General features: G+C 39.7%; 2 protein-coding genes across 5 annotated transcripts in view; both read right to left on the bottom strand.

Moving 5' to 3' along the window:
• The window catches only part of STON2 (stonin 2), an 80,114-nt gene extending 72,882 nt beyond the window's left edge, over positions 1 to 7,232 (bottom strand). The window contains exon 1 of the mRNA XM_074824861.1: positions 7,152 to 7,232. The gene's annotated coding sequence lies outside the window, so the exon portion shown is untranslated. The remainder of the gene's footprint in view (positions 1 to 7,151) is intronic.
• A 7,898-nt stretch (positions 7,233 to 15,130) lies between these two features.
• SEL1L (SEL1L adaptor subunit of SYVN1 ubiquitin ligase) overlaps positions 15,131 to 20,667 on the bottom strand; it is a 35,626-nt gene continuing 30,089 nt past the window's right edge. For all 4 annotated transcript variants that reach the window (XM_074824872.1, XM_074824871.1, XM_074824870.1 and 1 more), the window contains 2 exons: positions 20,532 to 20,660; positions 15,131 to 19,105 (listed from right to left, as the gene is read on the bottom strand). In XM_074824872.1, the coding sequence (XP_074680973.1) occupies positions 18,902 to 19,105; positions 20,532 to 20,660 (333 nt within the window). In that variant the 3' untranslated portion in view covers positions 15,131 to 18,901. The remainder of the gene's footprint in view (positions 19,106 to 20,531; positions 20,661 to 20,667) is intronic.

The following is a 20,667-nucleotide window of genomic DNA, read 5'->3' on the forward strand; positions in this document are numbered from 1 at the left end:
CTGTTGCCTTGAAGACTCTGGAGTCTAGTCAGGAAAACAAAGCAGAAATAACTTTGTGAAGACCACTCACTTCATTGAAAAATCAATATAAAGCACTGCAGACATGGAGATGGATGGTGGGCACTCCGATAACACCGGCAAGGCCTTCTTTCATTAAAAGGTTTGGAATCTGAATACCCTCTTGTATGTAGTCCCTCTGAGGCAACACCACCAGCAGTGCTGCGTGTTTGACAGCACAGCTGCTTGTGGAGCCTGTTGTGGAAATGAAGATAATGCAGTCAGGTCACCCTACCTTCCCACCCAACCTCACGTAGCCATAAGCGACCAGTTATCCTGCTTCTCAGCCCACGATATGTCTCAGCTGCACAGCGTTATAATATGTGGAAATACCAGTTCACAGCAATGTTAATGGAGCGTTACAGCTCTCTTGCCAGCTTTGGGGAAGCCAAGTCCAGCTAACCTATGGGAAAGACTGCCTTACCTAGTGGACAAGTTTTGGAAATGGGATTCAGACAAGTAGATTTTAAAATGTTTGAGATATTTACCTCCTTCTTTCAACCCACAAACAGACTGGGACTCTGTTTCTATTACCAAGACTGGCCTTGACTCACTGTGGCTGAGTTGTAAATTTGACACCAGCGTAATTCACACAGACACAAACAAAAGCATGTTACGGACTACTGAAAATAAGCAACATTAGAAGAATTTGGTTTTTTCAAGGCAAACTTCCTGAAAAGAAGGGATTACCACTTGAAAGTTAGTGCCTGTTTCAGTGTCACTGAAGAGCTTAATGCAGCTGTTTAGAGCTGCAGCTCCCAAGGTCTGTGGCCACCCTCAATCAGTCTTAGCTCCAAGCATATTCCTATCAATAGCCTGGATAGAATATAGGGAGAATTTGCAATCTTTTCTGGAAAAAAATTGAATGCTGGTGCCAAACTCTGAGCACACATGTAGTGTGCTAAAGTAACACAGCTGCCTCCATTCAGAGAGACTTGGGGCAATTAAATTGCAGAGGTCAGAGATGAGTTATTTAGGAGGGGAAAGCCCAGATCTGCCCAATCTATTCTACCTCAGTTTTATCCTCCTCAGTGGCATCTGAGATACTGCCAGTGAATACCCCCCCCAAAATCCATGCACCGATCAGCTGAGATCTTAATTCCTCATGCTGAACTCATGTACCTTATAATTTGGAATCAGATTTAGGAACGTGCACCTGATGTTTCCACCATATATAATTTTTATATACAGGATATAATTTTCAGCCAGGTAAATATGTGAACTCTGGTGAACTGGAAATATCATAGCAAGGATCAGAAAGGATCATTTCTTCTGGTGGCAAGTTTCTGTCCTCAGGAGCAGCTAGCAATTAAACAGCAACTAATCATTAAACTTCATAGGCCAAGTTCTTCCCTACAGCTGTTCCATTGAAACTTCTATACTAGAAAATTAACTGGCCTTGTGTTGTGGAGCTTGACCAACTCAAGTGTCAGCTATGCAGCTAGTAATACTTTTTCTCTTCAAAAATGCTTAGTAGTGCTTTTTCCACGTGTTTCCATCACCCACACAACCACAAAACCACCATGCAGTTCTGCAAAATGGTACCTTCTGTTCACAAGAGGCCCCTGGTTCAGATAGCAAGAGAACAAAATTACTATATAGCATACCCACCCCCATTTTCAAAAGTAAATTAAAGATAGTTCTTTCATTTCATTTCACAGCTGGCAAACCCAAGGGCCCACAGAAAGAATTAGTTTCTATAAATATTCATGTCTATAAATGCCAACTAAAACTCGGCCTAAAAGAGCGTAATGGAACAAGAAACACAGCTCAGGAAAAAGACATCCTTTCCCTCCAGCTCACCAGGCAGGTAGGTGTGCTGCCCTTGGACCAAGAGCTCTGCTTTGAATTTCAGCTCGAGAGTACACTGCCTGCAATTTGAATATTAAGATAGTTTTGAACTCCTAGAGCACCTTCATAGGATCCTGAAGCATACCGGTCAGTTCTGTCCTCTGATTCAAGCCAAAGGAATCGTGCCAAGACATTTAGTTCAGTTACCTTAATAAAGCAAGATGAATCACATCTCGTTTAACTCTGGACACCCGGTTAGACATATGAGATAGTCACCTGATGCTCTGTTTATAGTCAATAGAAGGAACACAACACCTCCAGAGGATCCTTCGTCTGATCTATTTTTGAACGAGGTGAATCCCCCTCCAGAAAGACTATGGCAACTAAACTTCGGCTTGTATGCCTTTTTCACACCTAAATTAAGGCAACAGAATCACAGCCAAAAATAACACACCAATACTCCATTTCCCGTTTCACTGATATGCTGTGTTAGTGCAGGTCCTCCTCTCTTCCAGGGGTCTAATTCCCCAAACTCTACAGCACACAGTCCTGATCACACAGGGCGTCTATGAAGGTGTTTAATATTACCAAATAACTTACACACACATGCTGCTTTTTGGTTCCCCCCTTCATTACTTCTAGGGCTATTTGTTTATTTCAGGACTCTTCCTAGGAGTTTCACTTAGTTCTGTCTTCCCAGAGGGAAATGTCTGCAACAAAGCTTAAAAACCACATTTAATATTCAAAGTCTTTATACAATAAAACCTATCAGTAGGATCGCAATTTGTCTATCCCACCTTCCCTGTCAGTATCAAACACAGAACGGCCTTACTCTGCAAAGAATGGACAACAGGCACTTCAGCAGTGGTTTGTTACTCAGAGACTTATTTCTCATTTCATATCAATGCCCCTGTGTAACATGAGATGAAATCACCAAGTGCTGATGTGAAGTAATGGCACAACTAATCAAGATACTCCTATAGCATGACCTCTTCCAATAAATAAAAATGTAATCTTTAAGAAAGTCTTACACATATTTCTATACGTGTCACTGCAGTGGACTGATAAACCTTACTATATCACTGCTGAGAAAATATTTTCAACATTTTAGGAAATATTTACTGTCAAAAAAGTACCTATTGGACGATTTTTGGGATGGGTGGGGGCAAAAGCTCTTTAATTTTATGGCTCCCTTTCACCAACTGTATCTCTGTAGAACTGATGTTTAAGAAACCTATACATTTCAGTAACCTACTTCCTTTAAGAGTATTTTCTATTAAATAAAGCACTATTTGTTTCTACAGTTATCCAAAGGACACATGCATTGATGTCTTCTCTTAACTTTTTCAGTATTATGTTATGTTTATACTTTCCCTTGTATTTTTTCTATAAATATATACTGAGGATTATGTTACATTTAAAAGATTGGTAATGGGTTGGTCAAGATGCTATACCCTAGTTTACACTAGCAAGCAGTGTAAAACCTTACCAATAGTAGCAGAGCTGTAGGGTGGAATACTCGGCATTAAAGGCATATCTTTCATGCCACTCTTTTGCGACTTTTACTTCTAATTATCTCCAATCTGACCCTGTAGACTGAATTTGCATTGGCACTTAAGAGTACATTAAACAAGCTCCTGGAGTTCTTCTGACTCAGTTTTATCCCAAACAAAATCAGTTTATGTGCTCTGAGATGCAAACTGAAGTGCGGTAAGTGCAGATGATCAGGACATTACTTTCAAAAGTGCATTCTCGCTCTAAGGCACTAATGTATTTGCATCTTTTTTCAGAAAGGAAGGGAATCCTGGAACCCTGATGCTTGTCCCCTGCTATCTCCACAGAGACTGCATTTTCTCAGTTTTTCAATCTCAACCTATGAAATTTTACATCCTTAAGTTTTGAAAGAAACAGGACCTTCCACACCATTCACCTTATTTGCCCATTTAAAAGACAGTGGAAATTGAACACAGAAGTCAATAGGGGATCCATAATCCCTACTTGGGAAGCAATCTTACCCATAAAGACACCTTCAGATGGATTTCTGGCCCTTTTTAAGGTCCTGATAAAACTTTCACCATCTACAAGGAGAAAAGATTTAGCCCCTAATGTCTCCAGATGTATGAGCTGAGCTGTAAGGCTTCTAGTTGTGTTTTCTAGGACTCAAATTCATCTGGTCACAATTACAGCCACAGTCCTGAAGACAACACATGCTCATACTCAACGCATACAAAGACAGGCATTCCTTCCTTGAGGTTAACCACTTGTAGAGTTATTACATCCATTAGCAGAATTCACAATCCTTTAAGAAACCATCCAGCATGGTTAGACTCCAAAGAAAATGCATTAAGAAATCAGAGGAAAAAAAAAAATGGATTTTTTTATTTGTAATGCAACCAAGAATTCAAATCACCCAAGAATTGCCTTCTGAAGGCTCTCCTTTTCTAGCAGACTGCAGCATAAGATAAATGATTAGCTTGGATAGGTCCAAATTTTAGATGCCCAAGATTATGTTAGACGATTGCCACCACCACATGAATCCAGTTCTATAGCTTGTTTCCTGATGATGTTTTTTAGCTTTCCAACTTTCAAAGAGAGAGTTAACATTGTTGCAAAGCTTTTGAGGCTAAAACCTTTACTTTCAGCCTGCCTTCAAGAATAGCCTTTTCAACAATTCAAAATTCACTTATTCTGTTACTTTATTGGCAAAGATCATGACAGGTGCTTTGCACAAAGCGTTAGTGCAACACTTGGGTTAAAAGCCGCATGAAGAAAGGGTACTAACAGGCGCAAAGAGTCAGAGCAGGAGAATCCACAAGCCATGATCTTGTAGCTGATGCCACCTTGGCAACTGCCTCCCTAACTGGAAAAGTCACCACTTCTACAACAGGGGCAACAGAAGCCTTACAAAGCAGAACATCTTGAGAGATTTGTAACACACATAGATAGAATTTCTCATCTTCATTTGCTGATGCCAGACTTGAGATAGCTGAAAATTAAGGACTCTATAAACATGATGTATTTAGCCCACTCACAATATGGTTTTAACCCCCACACAGTCTGGGTTTCCCAACTAGGGAACTGTACCAGCTGCCAGTTCTTAACAAGATAGCTGGCAAGGTAGCGCAAACAAGGACTCGAGATGGGGAGTTGGCCACTATTGAGATGTAGCTGTTGCTTTTTTACCTTGCGTCCCTTGGACTGTTATCCAAATCAACCACAGAGCAGAGTATTAATTATGCCACTGATGTAACGAGGGATTCAAGGAACTCATGTAAAGGAGAGATCTGCAGTTAAAGACCAAGGTATGCTGTTAAGTCCTTAATGATAATTAAGGACATGAATCATAAGAGAGTACAGCTAGTCAGAACTGAGTTACAGCACAACTTGCGAGAGGAAAAAAATCTGACCTTCTCTCTTACTGGTCACACTCTTGATGGCATTCATATTTTAAAAATAATTTAAAAGCTACAACTATAAAAGAGCAGCACAGCGATCGCTAAAGTTGTCAGCTGTATTCCTATATCTAAGGAAAATTATACGTTAGATCTGCTTAGGAGTTACTGCTACTTGCTTTGTACTTGAGATCTCCATAGGAATAGCGTGAAAAGCCTTTAATGCTATACAGAAAAAGTCAAAGATTTACCTGACAAAAACTTGATATAACAGATTAAACGTAATTCATAGCTAATACTGCTTTATGTTATAATCAATCAAATCTGAAAATTCTTGGAGAAGAGAGAAGCTAGACATTTGGAAACTAAGTATTTAGGAAAATCATATGTATTGCATAATCCAATGTAATACATCCCACTGGAGACGGGGGAAATTGCTCTTCAAGCTTCTTTGTGATAACACAAACTTCGTTTAGTAACATAAACCTGTTTATCCGGAAAATATTAAGGCAAAGTCCAGAGCTCACTTGTCTGCGTAACACAAGGTATGTTTCAGTCATCTTGTCAGAGAAAAGAGAAAGAGAAATCAGAGTCACAAGCCGTTATTAGTGAACACAAGCATTTTGCAATCAACCTGTAGTTTGAAATTTGCTTGCCCAAACTAGTATGTTTACAAAATACACATCTCACAGAAGACAAGAATGATTCATAGCCAATTCACAAGTAAAAACACCAATGTTTGCCAAATTTTTGCCTTGACAATACTAAAAATGCCCTCAAACCAAAACTGTGAAGTTTTTCTAAGGCTAATTCCCAGCAAAAGGCACAAGTGAGTATGGGAAGATGTGAGCTGTAATGCATCGCCTGATCTAGCCAAGCAGCCAAACATTTTTTTAACTTGCTTCTGAAAAAACAAAGTCTCAAAAAGGATTAAACCATGGGAACAAAAATATTCAGAAATGTTGAGTCTAATTACAGCCAAAACAACAATTAACAAAAATCAACAGAGAAAAGTGGAGCTGCAGTACAGAAACAGTATTTAACACATGAACTAGGCAAATGTGCAGGGAAGGGGCTGTCTGGTTGTGTATCAACACAGATATCCACTTTGCATGGAAATATGTAATTTGAGCTTTTTTTAACTTATAATTTACATAGCGTATTCAAACGAAAAGATGAGTGGCGATTTTTCTTTGCCTCGCAATATCTTAACCACAGAAAAACATTTCAAAAGCAGCACAATTCAGTAGACTCAAAGGAAAAATCCAAACCATGAGTAATGGCATAGAGCAGCTGAGGGGTAGGTGGATACAAGCAGCTTCCACACGCTGCTGGTAATGACTCATTCACCCTCTGCAGACGCGGAGTGATAAACTGCTAGCACTTGCACAGCCACACAGCGTGCATTATTGCAAGTACTAGAGGACAGCACCGCTCTGGGAGAGGACGGCTGGGGGGGGGGGGGTTGCTAGGCTGCCTGTCATAAACACTCCTCACCGCAAACAGCCACGAAGCGGGGGTAAGGACCGAGGGGGGACAGGTTGAACGACGGTCCAGAGGTGCCGGCGGGGAGCGGTGCCACGGGCCCGGCCGGGGAGCGGGGCTGGGGCGCGGGGGCAGCCCCAGCGCCCTCGGGGCGCGCAGCCCGGGCCGTCCCCTGCGCCGAGAGTCGCGGAGAGGGCGAAGCCGCCGCGAACGCAGCGCGGGGAAGGCAGCGGCCGCAGTCCCGCCAGCGGGGCCGCCTGCCCTCGGCTGCCGGCACCCTCGGCTCCGGTTTCGCGACGTCCCCCGCCCGCCTCCGCGCTGGCGCTGCCCGCAGACCCGCGCCGCGGTTCCCCCTCCCTGGCCGTCCGGCAGACCGCGCTTCCCCCCCCGCGGCCGCGCCCCCGAGCCCCCCGCCTCCCCACCCACCTGCCGCCGGCGGCGGGCCGGGCGCTCCGCGGGGCACGGGTGCCGCCGCCCGCGCTGGCGGGCAGCGCTGCGCGGAGCCGGCGGCGGCGCGGCCCCCGCCCCGCCCCGCCCCCGGGCAGCGGCGTCGCGGGGCCGCCGCCATTGGGCGCTCCCCGGCGGCGCGGGGGGCGGCGGCGGGGCATTGGCCGGTGGCGGCCGGCGGGGCAGGACTGGGCCCCGGGCGAGCGGCCGCCGGTCCGGCCTTCGGGCGGGTGGCGGTGGAGGGGCTGGACCGGGCGGTCGCCTCCTTAGTCCCGAATCCACTTAACGATGGTCATCGGCTGTTTTAATGGACGACTCAAAGTGAACGCACCTTCCTGCCCGCGGGTAGCCTCCTCCGTAGAAATGCTAATATAAATATCAACGTGTTGATAAATATAATACAAAAAATCAGTCTGCTCGGGGTCATTCAACAGGCGTTCTTAAATGCGTAAACACGACAATATTTGTTTGTAACTGGTGATTCTAACACAAATTAACAGGTGTCTCATTTTGTTAGACCGTGATGAAATTCACAGGTCAGCAAATATCCCCCTATCAGGACTAATAAAATTGACTGCAATGCCTATGAACCAAACTGCTTCCAAGCTGTTAACCTGTAGTAGTATTACAGACCTAATAATGCACATCTAAAGTAGCGATCTTATTTCTGCCTTTTTTAGAGATTTTGGATCTCAATTTGCATATGCAAATATATTTTTGGAGGCTTTAATTTCTAACCCTACTATAATTTCAAGGCTTCTGATGAAAGACAAGTTATGGAAAATGAACACGTGCATCACACATACAAACGTGAGCACAGGCGCATGCATACACCCCCATGAGCAGATTCAGAGATGACTCTGGGGAGCTGAGGAAGTATCAAGTCACCAAAGAGCTTCCTAGAAAATTGAACCTTGCAAGCTGAGAAATGTTAATAACATTTGCATTAAACATTATAACAGCCCTAATTAGTAGTGGGGACTGACTGTAAAAAAAAAAATTTACACAAATTTAACTCTTCTCCAGGTGAACAAACAGTTTTTAAAGTGCTCTTGTTAAACACCGGGGAAATCTCAAAAGTGCAAGGTAACTACGCAGTTATGATAACCGATGTTACGCTTGGCACTTCAGCGTATCTGGTTCACCTGGTTTTGTCTTGAAGGACCTTTCAAAGAGGTTTGAAGGTTTACTATTGGTACATACTAATCTGGGGACATGCATTAAAAAGTACACCGCCTCTCAAAAAACCAAAGCCCCCGACATAGATAGAGGAGGGGGAATATCCTCTGGCACAAAACGTTGGCGCGAGTGCCAACTAGAGGTGATTGGGAGGAAATAACGCACAGCGCAAACATTTCCCAACAGTATTTGCAGATCACGCATAGTCTTATCCAGCAGTATAAAGGTTGATTTCCCAAACCAAACTAGTAATAAAAAATGCTTAGTTGCATATACTGCCCATGGGCCACGGCGGATTTAGGCTGGTGGCCATACTCATTTACATGTGTAAAGGTTAACTACAACAAGGACACAGGATAGTTCTGCTCAGGTGCAACTGATGTCTTTGTTTCCTCTCATAATTATTTTATGGGCCAAAAGAACTACAGATTAGTTTTCCAGTTGTTTTCCTCTATCTTCTCCATCTTTAATAAATCCAGGATCCAGAATAACATCATTGACTTCTGATGTACTGGCCTAGGAGAGATCCTGACTAGAAAGACTCCAAGGCCATCAATCCTTTCCTGGTTTTGCTCAGGTCCCAAACCCCGTTTCTTCTTTTTTCCTCATTTGTTTTCTGAATAGCAGCATCAGGATCAGCCATTACTGAGTAACTTTTCCCAACAATACTATGAGCCTGCAGTCACAAAGGCAGCTAGCTACAAATGCTGTCACAAACAGTCCAACAGTGGCAGTGGTTGCTGTATCTTGCATTGCTAAAGTACACAGCGTGAAATTTCATCAGTCAGGTTGTAATACTCAGCACCAAAAGTATGTTTTCCATCTTTACTGTCCTTTTCACCCCCAAGAGTGTTTACTGATAGCCTTTAGATGGTTTAAAGTTTGGGAAAGAGATGTTTCTGCCTTTAAAAAAATCATTAAAGGAAAAAGGCTTGCATGTAATGTATTGCTTTTTTAGCACTTTTCCCTATTTTAGGTAGATTAACAGGCTTAAGCTGGCTCTAGCACCAATTACTTTTTCTGATATTAAGTAAATTGAAGTTTCTGTATTCATCATCCTTTTAAAATACTGGGGGAAGAAGATGATTTAGAACTTTTGATTCTCTTAAGTTATTACACCGTTACCACAGCATCAGACAGCTCTGTTTAATACTATTATTCTATCTGGACTTGTAAGAAATTTTTGCTTTTTTGTTTCTGAAATACTTTTACTAGTAAGATCTAGAACAAAAGGGCTAGTAGGTAACATACCTGTTACAGGTTCTTATGTTTTCCTGAGTCTTATCAGAATTAAAACCACAGAAAACACTTTTGGTCAGCCCCAGAATGATCAGGCAATTGGACTAGATGGTCATTGTATATCCCTTCCACTGAAATATTCTATTACATCAGAGAATCAGAAATGAAATTACTCCATCTGAGTAATTACACATTAAATTTCTAGTTGAAAAATGCTATTCATACAACAAAAAGAGAAGTTAGAACATGAACTTTTTTCCCCCAAAAGGAAGGAGGAGGAAAAAAGAAACCAAACACACACACTCCAGAGAGTCTGGTTTGCCTATTCAAAAAAGTTCGGGTTTGAGGAACAAAGATTATGTCCTTTCATTTTCTAAAATATGACTTAATGTTGCATATTAACCGTAAAAATACAACATTCTATTGCTGGTATTCTGACCTATGTTGAAAAAATATTTATGAGGAGACCCTACAGGGTTAGAGTATGTGAGATCATAACACAGGTACCAAATAACTAAAGGCTAGAACGATCCTGATTCTAATTTATTTTGAATATGTACATCACCTGACTTTTTGTTCTTTCAACTTGACAGATAATTAGGGTTTTTAATGTTAATATTTCATGATAAAGATGATATTAATAATTTATTGCATCTTGGGAAACTCTCAATTATGCTATTTTATTCCAATAGAAAACAACAGTTCTCATGCAAGCTTTACTGATGAATTCAGTTAAATCTGCAGTTAACAGAATTAAATATATTTCAGTGTATTAAATGAAGTAAGGAAGTGTGATTTGACCCTTCGTGGTACCCCAACAGAGGCCCAATTCAGAACTGTACAGAAGCACTTCCAGAATTTTTTTACCCATCTGGATCTGCTTCCACACTTAGGCAAGTCTGTACTTTGCATACGACTTTATACCTTATCAAAAGTACAACCTCACAGGAGTGTTTGTTCATGCATGCTCCTCAGCCCATGGGTTGATATTGATGCAACACAAAGAGCAGTAAGAGAAAATAAATGTTGTGCCAAAAGATTTGTTTGCTTAGCTTCCTTCCCTTGTACACGTGTGGATACACATGAACAGCCTTTGCTTCAACTGACACAGGCAATCCTGAAAGATCGTATGTCAGGAGAGATTTGTGTAATTGTCTGTCTCAGTTATGGCAAGATTAGTTTAAAACCAATAGCTCTGGGACAAAGGCTCTGTTTCCAGCATGGTAGGCCATCACCTTCATTTTCCATTCAGACTGGGCGTTTTCCCAAAGGAAAGAAGTTGCTCAGGTGTCCAGGAACCTTTGTTTTGCCATGTAACAGCAAACCAAAGGAATCAGTAGCTGCAGAGCACGTGCTGTGTCTGTAGAATAGTAGTGCTAGGAGTGTTATGGCTACTGGAGGACTTTGAAAGCATCAAATGCTTAATATAAGCAGCACAGGGAGAGTTAAAGACTTATCAGACATGTTCATCTATGTAATTTGAAAATTTTCTTTTCTGTAGCTGCAAGAAAGTCTTTATGATTTGGCATCTAGATATCCCAAGGAGACAGTGGAAATTAATATTTTATTTGTTGTGTTTAGATAAGGAATAGTATTGTAAGTTGACAGTCTATCTTTTGTTCTAGTTACCTTTCACAGTACCAGAGGACAAATGAGACACTAGATTTGAAGTGTTAAAAAAGGGGATTTATTTTTAGTTTACTTTTCTGTTCATTTTCAGTATTTACCATAGAGTATTTCAGTTTTCAGCCAAAGGATTATTTGCAAATGGTTTACTCTAAATATGAGAGCTGTGTTTTATGACACTGAACTAGGATCACCAGAAACATTTAAAAGTATTTCCTATCAATCTATCTTTTGGAGCCAAACTAAGAATGACAAACGCAGTGAAGAGCAAACTTTTGGAGGCCTATAAACTTAAATGTAATAATTAGGTGCCAAAACAGTAACAGAAAGAAATTTTACATGGATCTCTATGGAGCTTTTCATTGAATATGCAAGATATCAGAGTAGACAAACATAGGTAATATACAGGATTTGCTAAAATGTTTGTTAGTTGAAAGATAATACATTAATGGAGAAACCCTTATTTCTTGCTCTGTTCTGAGAAGTTCCTACCTACTTGCACACTTTGCCTTCCATGGAGTAAAAGATCAGACTGCTAGCATGAAACTCAGTAAGGCTGTTTGTTTAGCAAAGGGGCAGAAAAAGCCAACACAGCTGCATGCAGTGAGATCACCACATTTATCTCACTGGGTCTGAATTCTCTTACTATAGTCACCTCCCTTTTGTGCAATGTTTCCCAGATTTCAACAATCAAGTCAGACTCAAAATTATTTGTAAAAGATATGAAATCCTTTAGCTATCCAATTACAGATGAACATTTAACATTACACTCTGAATTCCACAATAAACTGCGTATGTATTTTGGTGTGGCTATTCTTCCTATGGACTGTCCAGTCCTATAATCAATGTGATTAGAACCAGAGATTAAACTAAATACAACCTGAAAAGAATTAACTCAAGTCCTCTTGATCTCACAGCATCAGTAATGAAAGTTATCAGCTACTAGAGAACTCGCCAAACATGTAGATTCAAAGGCCTTTAGCCTTTGACTTCTGGGCTGGATCATTCTCGAAGAAGTATCCTTTTCATAATCCCAAATTATAAGGCTTAAACTGGAACATGCCACATATTTCTTTGGTAGATTTAATATCAGCTATAGTAATGACTTTATGAAGTGTATTTGATCCCCCTCGCCCCCCTCCATTTTTAATACTAGTAATGCAAGCTAGTTTTTCCTTTAAAATTATTGTTGAATAGATCTGGGGAAACTTTCCAAACAAAAAAACCGCAGCTTATTTAGAAGCACCTAAAATGCCATTAATTAATGGCATTTCAGTATGTAGCAGAGACTACCAAACTTTAAAGTAAGATTAGACAGAAACAAATACTGTAAAATATTGTAAAATACAGATTAACTTACTTGAACAGCTCAAACATTTCACCAGATGGTCTCAATGAAAAAGTGGTTTTGAAAGATATCTTCATCACCTGTTGCTAAACATTTCACTTGCTTTAGTGAGAAAGAATTTGTACTCTTCAGAAAATCTGGATTTAACTTTGCAAAAGTAGCCACTATTCTGGAAGCTGTGCCCAAATAGTCCATGTTTCATCTGTACATAATATTCTAAAAGATGTTGCAAGACAGACTAATACAACAGCAGGTTGATGGACATACATATTAGAAAAGCTTTAACAGTCACGGGAAGGTAGTTTCTTTACAGTTTTCCAGCAGCTATAGTGATTTTTAATTTTGGAGTTTTGCTCTGCAAATATGAGAAAAGTAAGAGTATTGATTTATTTCATTTTGATAAGGAAGTTTCTAAAGCTCCTGCAACCACTCTTCTCTCTCTCTCTCTATATATATATATACACACACACACACACTCATATATATGCATGGATATACTCACACATCCTCCCATGATGTGACAATGACTGAAAGCATGAAAGTTACTCTTTCCTAAACTTTGAGACCTAAAATATTTGACAAGTCCGAGTCACCATTTAATATCTGATGCCCCCTTGTGGCTGCAAACACACACCCCAGGTACAAATCTTTTTTCAGCAAAAGCAATTAGAAGCAGTAAAAAGAGAATAATTTTAGTATGAATCTTGCACAGAAACGAGCCACGTTCATAAATAACTGATGGGAACTGCAACATCTAGCTTCACAGTATAGTTTATGCCTGTGTTTAGGAGGAAGGATTAGTATGAAGAAAAACAGAAAAAAGTAAGGAAATACAGAAAATGGCTGACAGCAGAATTGGAGAAATAGAAGCGTTTTGCGACACAAAAATTAATATTCTCCGAAGTAATTATAAAAAAATCTGGAATTGCAACCCGTATTATGTGGAAATCCCAAAAAGGAGGGTAGCAAAGAAGTTACAGTATGAGTAACCTATCCCTTAAGTGGAGGTCTGCCTGAAATGCTGCTGCACTCAGAAAAAGCTTACCTGAATAAGCAGCGGTGGCACTGGTACCTTTTGGGGTAAAAACATTCTGTCTGAGACAGAATCCAGGTACTCTGCTGTGGAAGTTAAATCACATTTACCTCTTGCTATCTGAAATGCAACTACAGTGGTGCTCCACTTCTATTTCTTTCTGAAAATGAAAGCTAAGACTAGCTGTTAAAGTATTCGTTACCTGGATAGATGGTACACCCCCACAACTTAGCTTTGGAAGAACTAATTTACAGTCTTCTGAAATTTTTTACAACTAGTAGACTAGAGCGACTCTTTTCCTCAATAATTCTTTATAAAAGTAAGAATTAAAGTCAGGATTCAGAAATGCCATTACACTCATGGTCACTTAGAGATGAGTAAAAATATTTTGGCATTATACCAAATAACACATTCTAATGAAACAGGTGTTTCATGTTTACAAACTATACTTTCTATTAATATTTGTTTAAAAATGTAGTGTTTTAGTCTTAGACTGAGGAGAATAGAGTAACATAAAACCCAAACAAAACCAACCAAGCCAGGAAACAAACAAAAAACCCCCCCAGTTTTCAATGAACATTATTTAGTGGGTCTTTCTTTAAAAACCCAAAACCACTCCCCCACCCCCCACAACCTCAACAGTCATTTATATACCTGGTACTCTATTCCCACCACAGAAAACAACTCCCTATTGGCTACAGGCTACAAGTAAAATAAGGTATCTATGCTTCTGACCCCACCTCACTTGAGCACATCAGCAATCACATCTCAAGCTCCTGGGCTTTTTTGGAAGGTGAGGGATAACCTCACTAAGCTTGAGCTACATTAGTCAGACTTAAACTGGTTTTAGTACCAGCCATTCCATTTCCTACCTGTAGCAAGGCTATTGGCAGCAGAAGTCAGAAGACTATGCAACTTGGGCTGATGCCTGAGACAGTTTACCTATTGATGCTTTCCATAGCCATTATCATTGCTCCCTCACTTTCCTTCTCCATAATTGTTTTCTTCCAAATTAATAAGGACATTGGAAAGCAAGCCAACATAATACATTTATGAGGGAGGACTCAGTCTCAAGAGGTGGAGCCTGAAAGGATGAGTGGGTTGAGAAAGGCCTGAAAAGCAAGCAGACTTGTCAGCTTGGAGTAGTCCTTCCCCCAGTAACTGTTTCTAGTCACTGTATTATGCCCGTATTAGTATTGAAAACGCAACAGTAATCCTAAGGTTACTGGTCACTATTCTCAAATCACAGAGCAGTTCTGTGTCTGCCACACACATACAGATGCTGTATACAGTGAAGAAAGGCTCACACACACAGAGGGCAAGTTTCTAGCACAACTGTAGATACAATGCATACTTTTCTATTCTCCTTTCTATGCTCCTCCTAAATCAACAGATTTATTTTTGTGAAAAGGAATAGAAGTGAAAAGTGTGAGTATCCTTAGAGGAAGGGATGCATTGAGCAATGGCATATATCAGTACATATGACTAACAGTTGACATCCTCTGTTATCATAACCACTGTGAACACTGAGGGTAACCACACAGGTGGTATCTTTATTTCACAAGATTAAAGATACAGTACAAAATGAATCTGTACATCTTTCTATTAACAGAATTTGTTTACACAATTATATTACATTTGACCAGCCTTTATACTGATTTTAAATACAAAATAAATTTACAAAACTCCTACAAGACCCTTTAAAGAACTGCAGCTGATAAAAAACAAAGGGTTCCCCCCAATACTCCCTATTTGCCATATGCATCTGCAGTAGTTCAAATCAAACTAAGTCTTTTTAGTTTAATATTCTCTGAAACAAAAATAGAATTTCAGTTTATTGTTGCCTATCTAAAAAGGAAGCAACTTGCAAAGGTGTGATCCCTTTTTATAGGCCAAAACTAGCATATAATAGGTGGAAACTAGATAATGCATAGTCTTAAAAGTCCTTTCACAATCTGTGTTTTATTGTTCTTCTCCAAAAGAATCACATTTGATAGGTTGGGGAATTTCAGCTGACTTATGGAAGATGACTAAAAAAAGTGAGTAAACCTGTGTCATAAGAGTCTCATTGGGATGTTTGTATCAAAGGCCTGATCTTCTCTTACATTGTCCCATGATGGACAATATAAAGCAAGGAAAATTATTTCAACAGACAGCTCTGGGACAAGTTTCACCAGACTGATGAACTAGAATCCTGTTTCTCAACAGTTCAGCCTTTCTTTCAGCCAGGAAGAACAGCTAGTGTGTTTGATTAATACTTTGAGATGCAGAACAATGTTTTCCCCCATATCTTTCCACAGTTTTCCTACATGTAAAACTCCCACTGACAAGTTACTGTTCTGTAGTTCCATTCTCTGTGCAGGGAGAGAAGAGCATGTGTCTGGGAAGGTCAAACAGAGAGGCTCTGGCCTATATTACTACAGACAAGAAATACAAATTTACCATTCAAAGCATGATGAACGTTCCCAGAAAGGCTTCTCTTAAATCAAGCTTCCCTTCTAAAATACTCCTGCATATAAACTGTAAGACAATCTGTGTGCTACCAAAAGGGAATAGTACTTCACTGCAGTAAACTGAGCAACCCAGCTCCTTTCGGAAAAAAGCTGCTTGATAAACTGAGTGCACAAGAAACATATTGCTAGTAAGAGTTAAATATACTTCCCTCAAAATACAAGTTTCAGAACAGAGTAGTAAGGGATTGTCACAAAAGCTTAAGTCATGTTGTAGACAACTGATTTAGAAAACTTACTCATTTCTTTAATCCCTGAGTTAACTCATCGTTACTTATTTAAGTACCTTTCTACTACTACCACTTCATTCAAATGAATGTCATCTGAAAAAGTTAGTAGTAGTAATTTGGTGGAAGGAAAAAAAGCAGGAGAAAGACTTCCTTATTGCTTCTTCAAAAAACAGTTAAAGTGAAATAACTTGCTGATCTTCAAACATTTTCTTCTGGTGATTTCTTGGATGTAAAAATGCATCAGGTTCAGTCAGCTATAAGATGGTCACATAGCAGCAATGCTGAGAGATTCTCATGCAAATAGGATAGAGCTTTTAGAATTTAGTTCTAATAGATCAAGCAACCAAAACATTTTAATAATGCAGTAACAAAACTGTTCAACATCCTCAGAGACCAATACCAATGAACCAATGGTATTTAACTGAAAAACATTTTTCATGTAATCTTTAATTTATTCATGCCAAGCTGAAAAGAGCTATTAAGTGACAGAGGCAAAAAATACTTCAGAGGGAGTGTCCAGAAGTCACAGATACCTTAGAAATGCAGCTGAGGAGTGCTGTACATTTTAGACACTACATTTAAGTTCAATACTGTTCCATCTGCTAATGGTGATTAAGACTGAACAAGACATTCCTCTACCACATGCTGCAACCCTCCAAACTAAAATGAAAGATTTGTCTTCACATAACCAGCATAAGCATTTTGAAGTACTGAAAAGTTCTACCTATGTTTTAATACTAGTCATCCATGACATTTCGGTTTACAAGAGTGGATTGCTTATCATCTTTCCCAAACTAGAGATATATTGTGCAACAGTTGCCTTACAAATGCAGTAAGTATGAAACCATACCAAAAATCTCACTTCTAAGTAAAGCATATTGATATGTTGCTGCCAATCCACTGGAAAAAAGATTTGCATGAAAGGAAGCCCTTAACCCTTTAAATGCAACAGCTTTTGTCAGAAAGCAGCTAAAGCCTCCTTGTTTGTATTTCATTCAGCTTTAAGACAGTATATTTAGAGGGTTTAATGCTAGTACAGAAACAAATATTTAACTACCATTGGTAAATAAGAACAGAAATTTGGGCATTTCTTGCCTCTAAGATACTCCCCCACTGCTTCCCACCCCCAACCCCTGAAATTATGTTAAATGAAAATCATTACTAAATGAAGATTCCTCTTGCAGTCTAAAAACATCAGTCCACAGGTTGTAGTCTTCACGCTCATTAAAAGGCCTTTGCACTGACCTGGTGGTATCAAGAAACCATAAAATATTAGTCTTCTTTCTCTTTGGATTTTCTTGTTACAAGGGATCCTCAAGATAGCACAGCCAGAGATGTTATTTTGACTTTCTCACATATGCCAGGTGCAAGAGAAGCTGGTGAGAGCCAGAGCACTGCTGTAACCTGACATACGATTTTTATCAGTCAGCCAAACTTTGGAGCAGCATCACTGGCATAAGCCCATGCCCTTTTGCAGAGAGTATGCATCTTTGGGGCCCTTTTTTGTAGATGCACTAAACAGATGCATGCATGAGATACCACACACGTTTTTCTTACAATGCAGATCACTTACAGGATTGTTGAAAATTAAATACAGAACTTCCACCTCTAAAAGCAAACAAAAAGGTAAGCTAACTCACTGAGATTTCTGGCTCTGTCCTTTCTTCAGTGTCCACAATAATACTGGTGCTTTCTGCAATCTAGACTCAGTCTCTTTCTAAGAGAAAATGTGAATAATTTAGGAACACTACCAATTTGGTTTTATGCCATGAAGTATTGCAAAGTACACAGGCTTCAAAAAAGTATGCAAGATCCGGGCACTGTGTGGATAGTTTTCAATTGATGAGCTTTACAGTCCCCATCTGTCCAAATCCACCTCCTGGGCTACATACCGTCTGCTGAGAACTGTCTAGTTTAAAGGGAATGGAGGAAAATACTGAAAACAAAAGAAAGCACAAATGGAGAGTGGCATGTTTGCTGGTTTAGTTTTAGACTTTATAAATAATCCATGTTAAACCATCCAAGACAGCACGAAAGACCAAAGTGTAAGAAACACTAAGAAATAACGAAGTAAGGATTGTAGAAATACTTGGGATGCCAATCAGAATATAAGTTTATACAGCTCTAGCCTTTTTAGAGTTTGAATATTTCAGCTTTTTGAACTTATATTGGCCATAAAATTATTATTACTTTTATATAGGGCAACTGCTATCAAGCAGGCAAAAACCTTCTAATGCTAGCTTTCTGCTCTCTCTAGGAGATGAAAAGGACTCTGAATAAAGAGGAACTAGATACAGCAGGCAACATTCTTGTAGTAGCACTCGTGTTTCCATGAAAAAAGCCATAGTGTTATTCCATTGGCACTGAAATAACATTCAAATCAGTTTCAAAAGAATTTTCTTTTCCCTGAAAAAAAGGCATCATTCTAAGCAGCTTTCAGACTTTCTTTTTTTTAAACCTCTTTGCGCCTCTTTTGGGGGAGGGACCATTGATCCGAAGTCCTAAATCACAACAAAAATTGTTCCTTTAGGAAAAATCCAGTTCTTTCACTGAGGCTATCGTTGCTATTGTGGTGGTTGATGCTCTGGTGGTGGTTCTTGTTGAGGCACAGCTGGCCGCAGTCCTGCTGGTCTGGGAATTGCCTGATGTTGCCTTTGTCTGTAAGCTATAATTGTTCCCAGAAGCAAGGCGATGATGGTCATAAGGTAAAGGTCCCACTCAGGCCCCAGCAGTTGGTCCATATCAATATGTGAGAATATCTCCCTTATCTAAGAAAAGAGAAGTCCACATCATCATGTCAAAGAGCAAGAATGGGAAGTTACTTTGATTTTAAATTTGACTTGTACATGAAAAATGTTACAAGGACCAGTTTTAAAACTTCAGGAGCTCTTTTCCTCTCTGAAAAAAATAGTATCACATCAGTGACATTCTTAATTTCCAGGAACTAAATGTCATTAAGAGCCATGCTGTATAGCATGAGCTATTCTACTTCCTGTTCTAGAGATGAAGGTTCTCGATATATATAGCTTTGTGGCTTTCACATACAAAGCATTAAAGTACACAATTTGAATCAGAATGAGGTATGCGACCATACTCATTGTCTTAAAGAAAGAGAAGCAAGTACCACATATATAGAGGCAGTGAATTGGTCAGTCCCACCAAATTGGAAGCCATCAGCAGACTACCATGAATGACAGAACATTAAGCCCCAGGATACTTATGTGATACAGTGCTGAGATTTGTGCAGATAAGGTACAGGGAAGTTAAAGTAACTTACTGTTGGTTTTGACTGAACTGCCTTTTATCAGACTCCCATTTGCATAAGCATTAGCCAACACGCACTTTATGCTTCACTACTGTATCTGATGGTACTATAACGTCATTGTCAATTTAAGTCTCCATCAGCAGACTTAAAACTTGGAATATCCACATTCTGCATACTAGCTTCTTCAAGTGCTACATGGGCATCTGCTCAATTGCTTTAGAGTATTTCAACTGTCCACTCCTGAAAGTCCTCAGTCTCAAGGCTATTAAATTTTGTCAAACTTAACTGGACTGCCTGAACTTGCATTTGCTCTAAGTGGTAATAACTTCCATACCATATTAAGTAATCGAAAAGGCAGTAAGATGTCAGAATACTGAGAAAAGTTTCAGACACTATATGGAAAGACCTCACCTAAGTTCCAGGCAAATATTTTTTTCAGTGCCATCGCTCAGCAGAAACCCTGCACAATAGCTAGCTAATCTAATACAAACAGTATCTTTTTCCCCATAGAAACGAAACACAACTCAAATGGGATTGTTACAGCTGAATATAAAGTAGCATGAGATTTAGGACTACAAAAAATGTTTCTTTTTTTCCTGAACAGCGATTACATCATCATAATAATCTGCTTAATTTTGACAACAGATGGTTATGGATAAGAACAGTCAAACGGGTTAGGGAAATTCTCTTCAAGGGAAGAACAGCACAGAGGAGCACTGGCTGTGCACATTTCAGTTTCACACAGTTACACAAATAAGAAATAGGAATCAGCTTCAGTAACTTTAATACACAGCAACATAAACCACATCTATACTAAGTTTTCAGAAGGCTCAAGTAAGATTTCTATTTAAGTAAGATTACAACTCAAAGCTTTTTTTAAAAACAGAATACACATTTGTTGCTTTGCCTTTTAATTCTGCATTACTTACATTGATTTCTCGTACATACTGCAAGGAATAAATTACTCCAAGTTTGCAAAGTGCTAGGAAGACTGGAACCTGAGCATCTGGGCTTGCTTCAGCTGCCATGTCATAGAATCGTTTTGCAAGATGAATATCCTAAAGT

The sequence above is a fragment of the Strix aluco genome, chromosome 4, assembly GCF_031877795.1.
Source record: "Strix aluco isolate bStrAlu1 chromosome 4, bStrAlu1.hap1, whole genome shotgun sequence".
NCBI classification, from domain to species: Eukaryota; Metazoa; Chordata; class Aves; order Strigiformes; family Strigidae; genus Strix; species Strix aluco.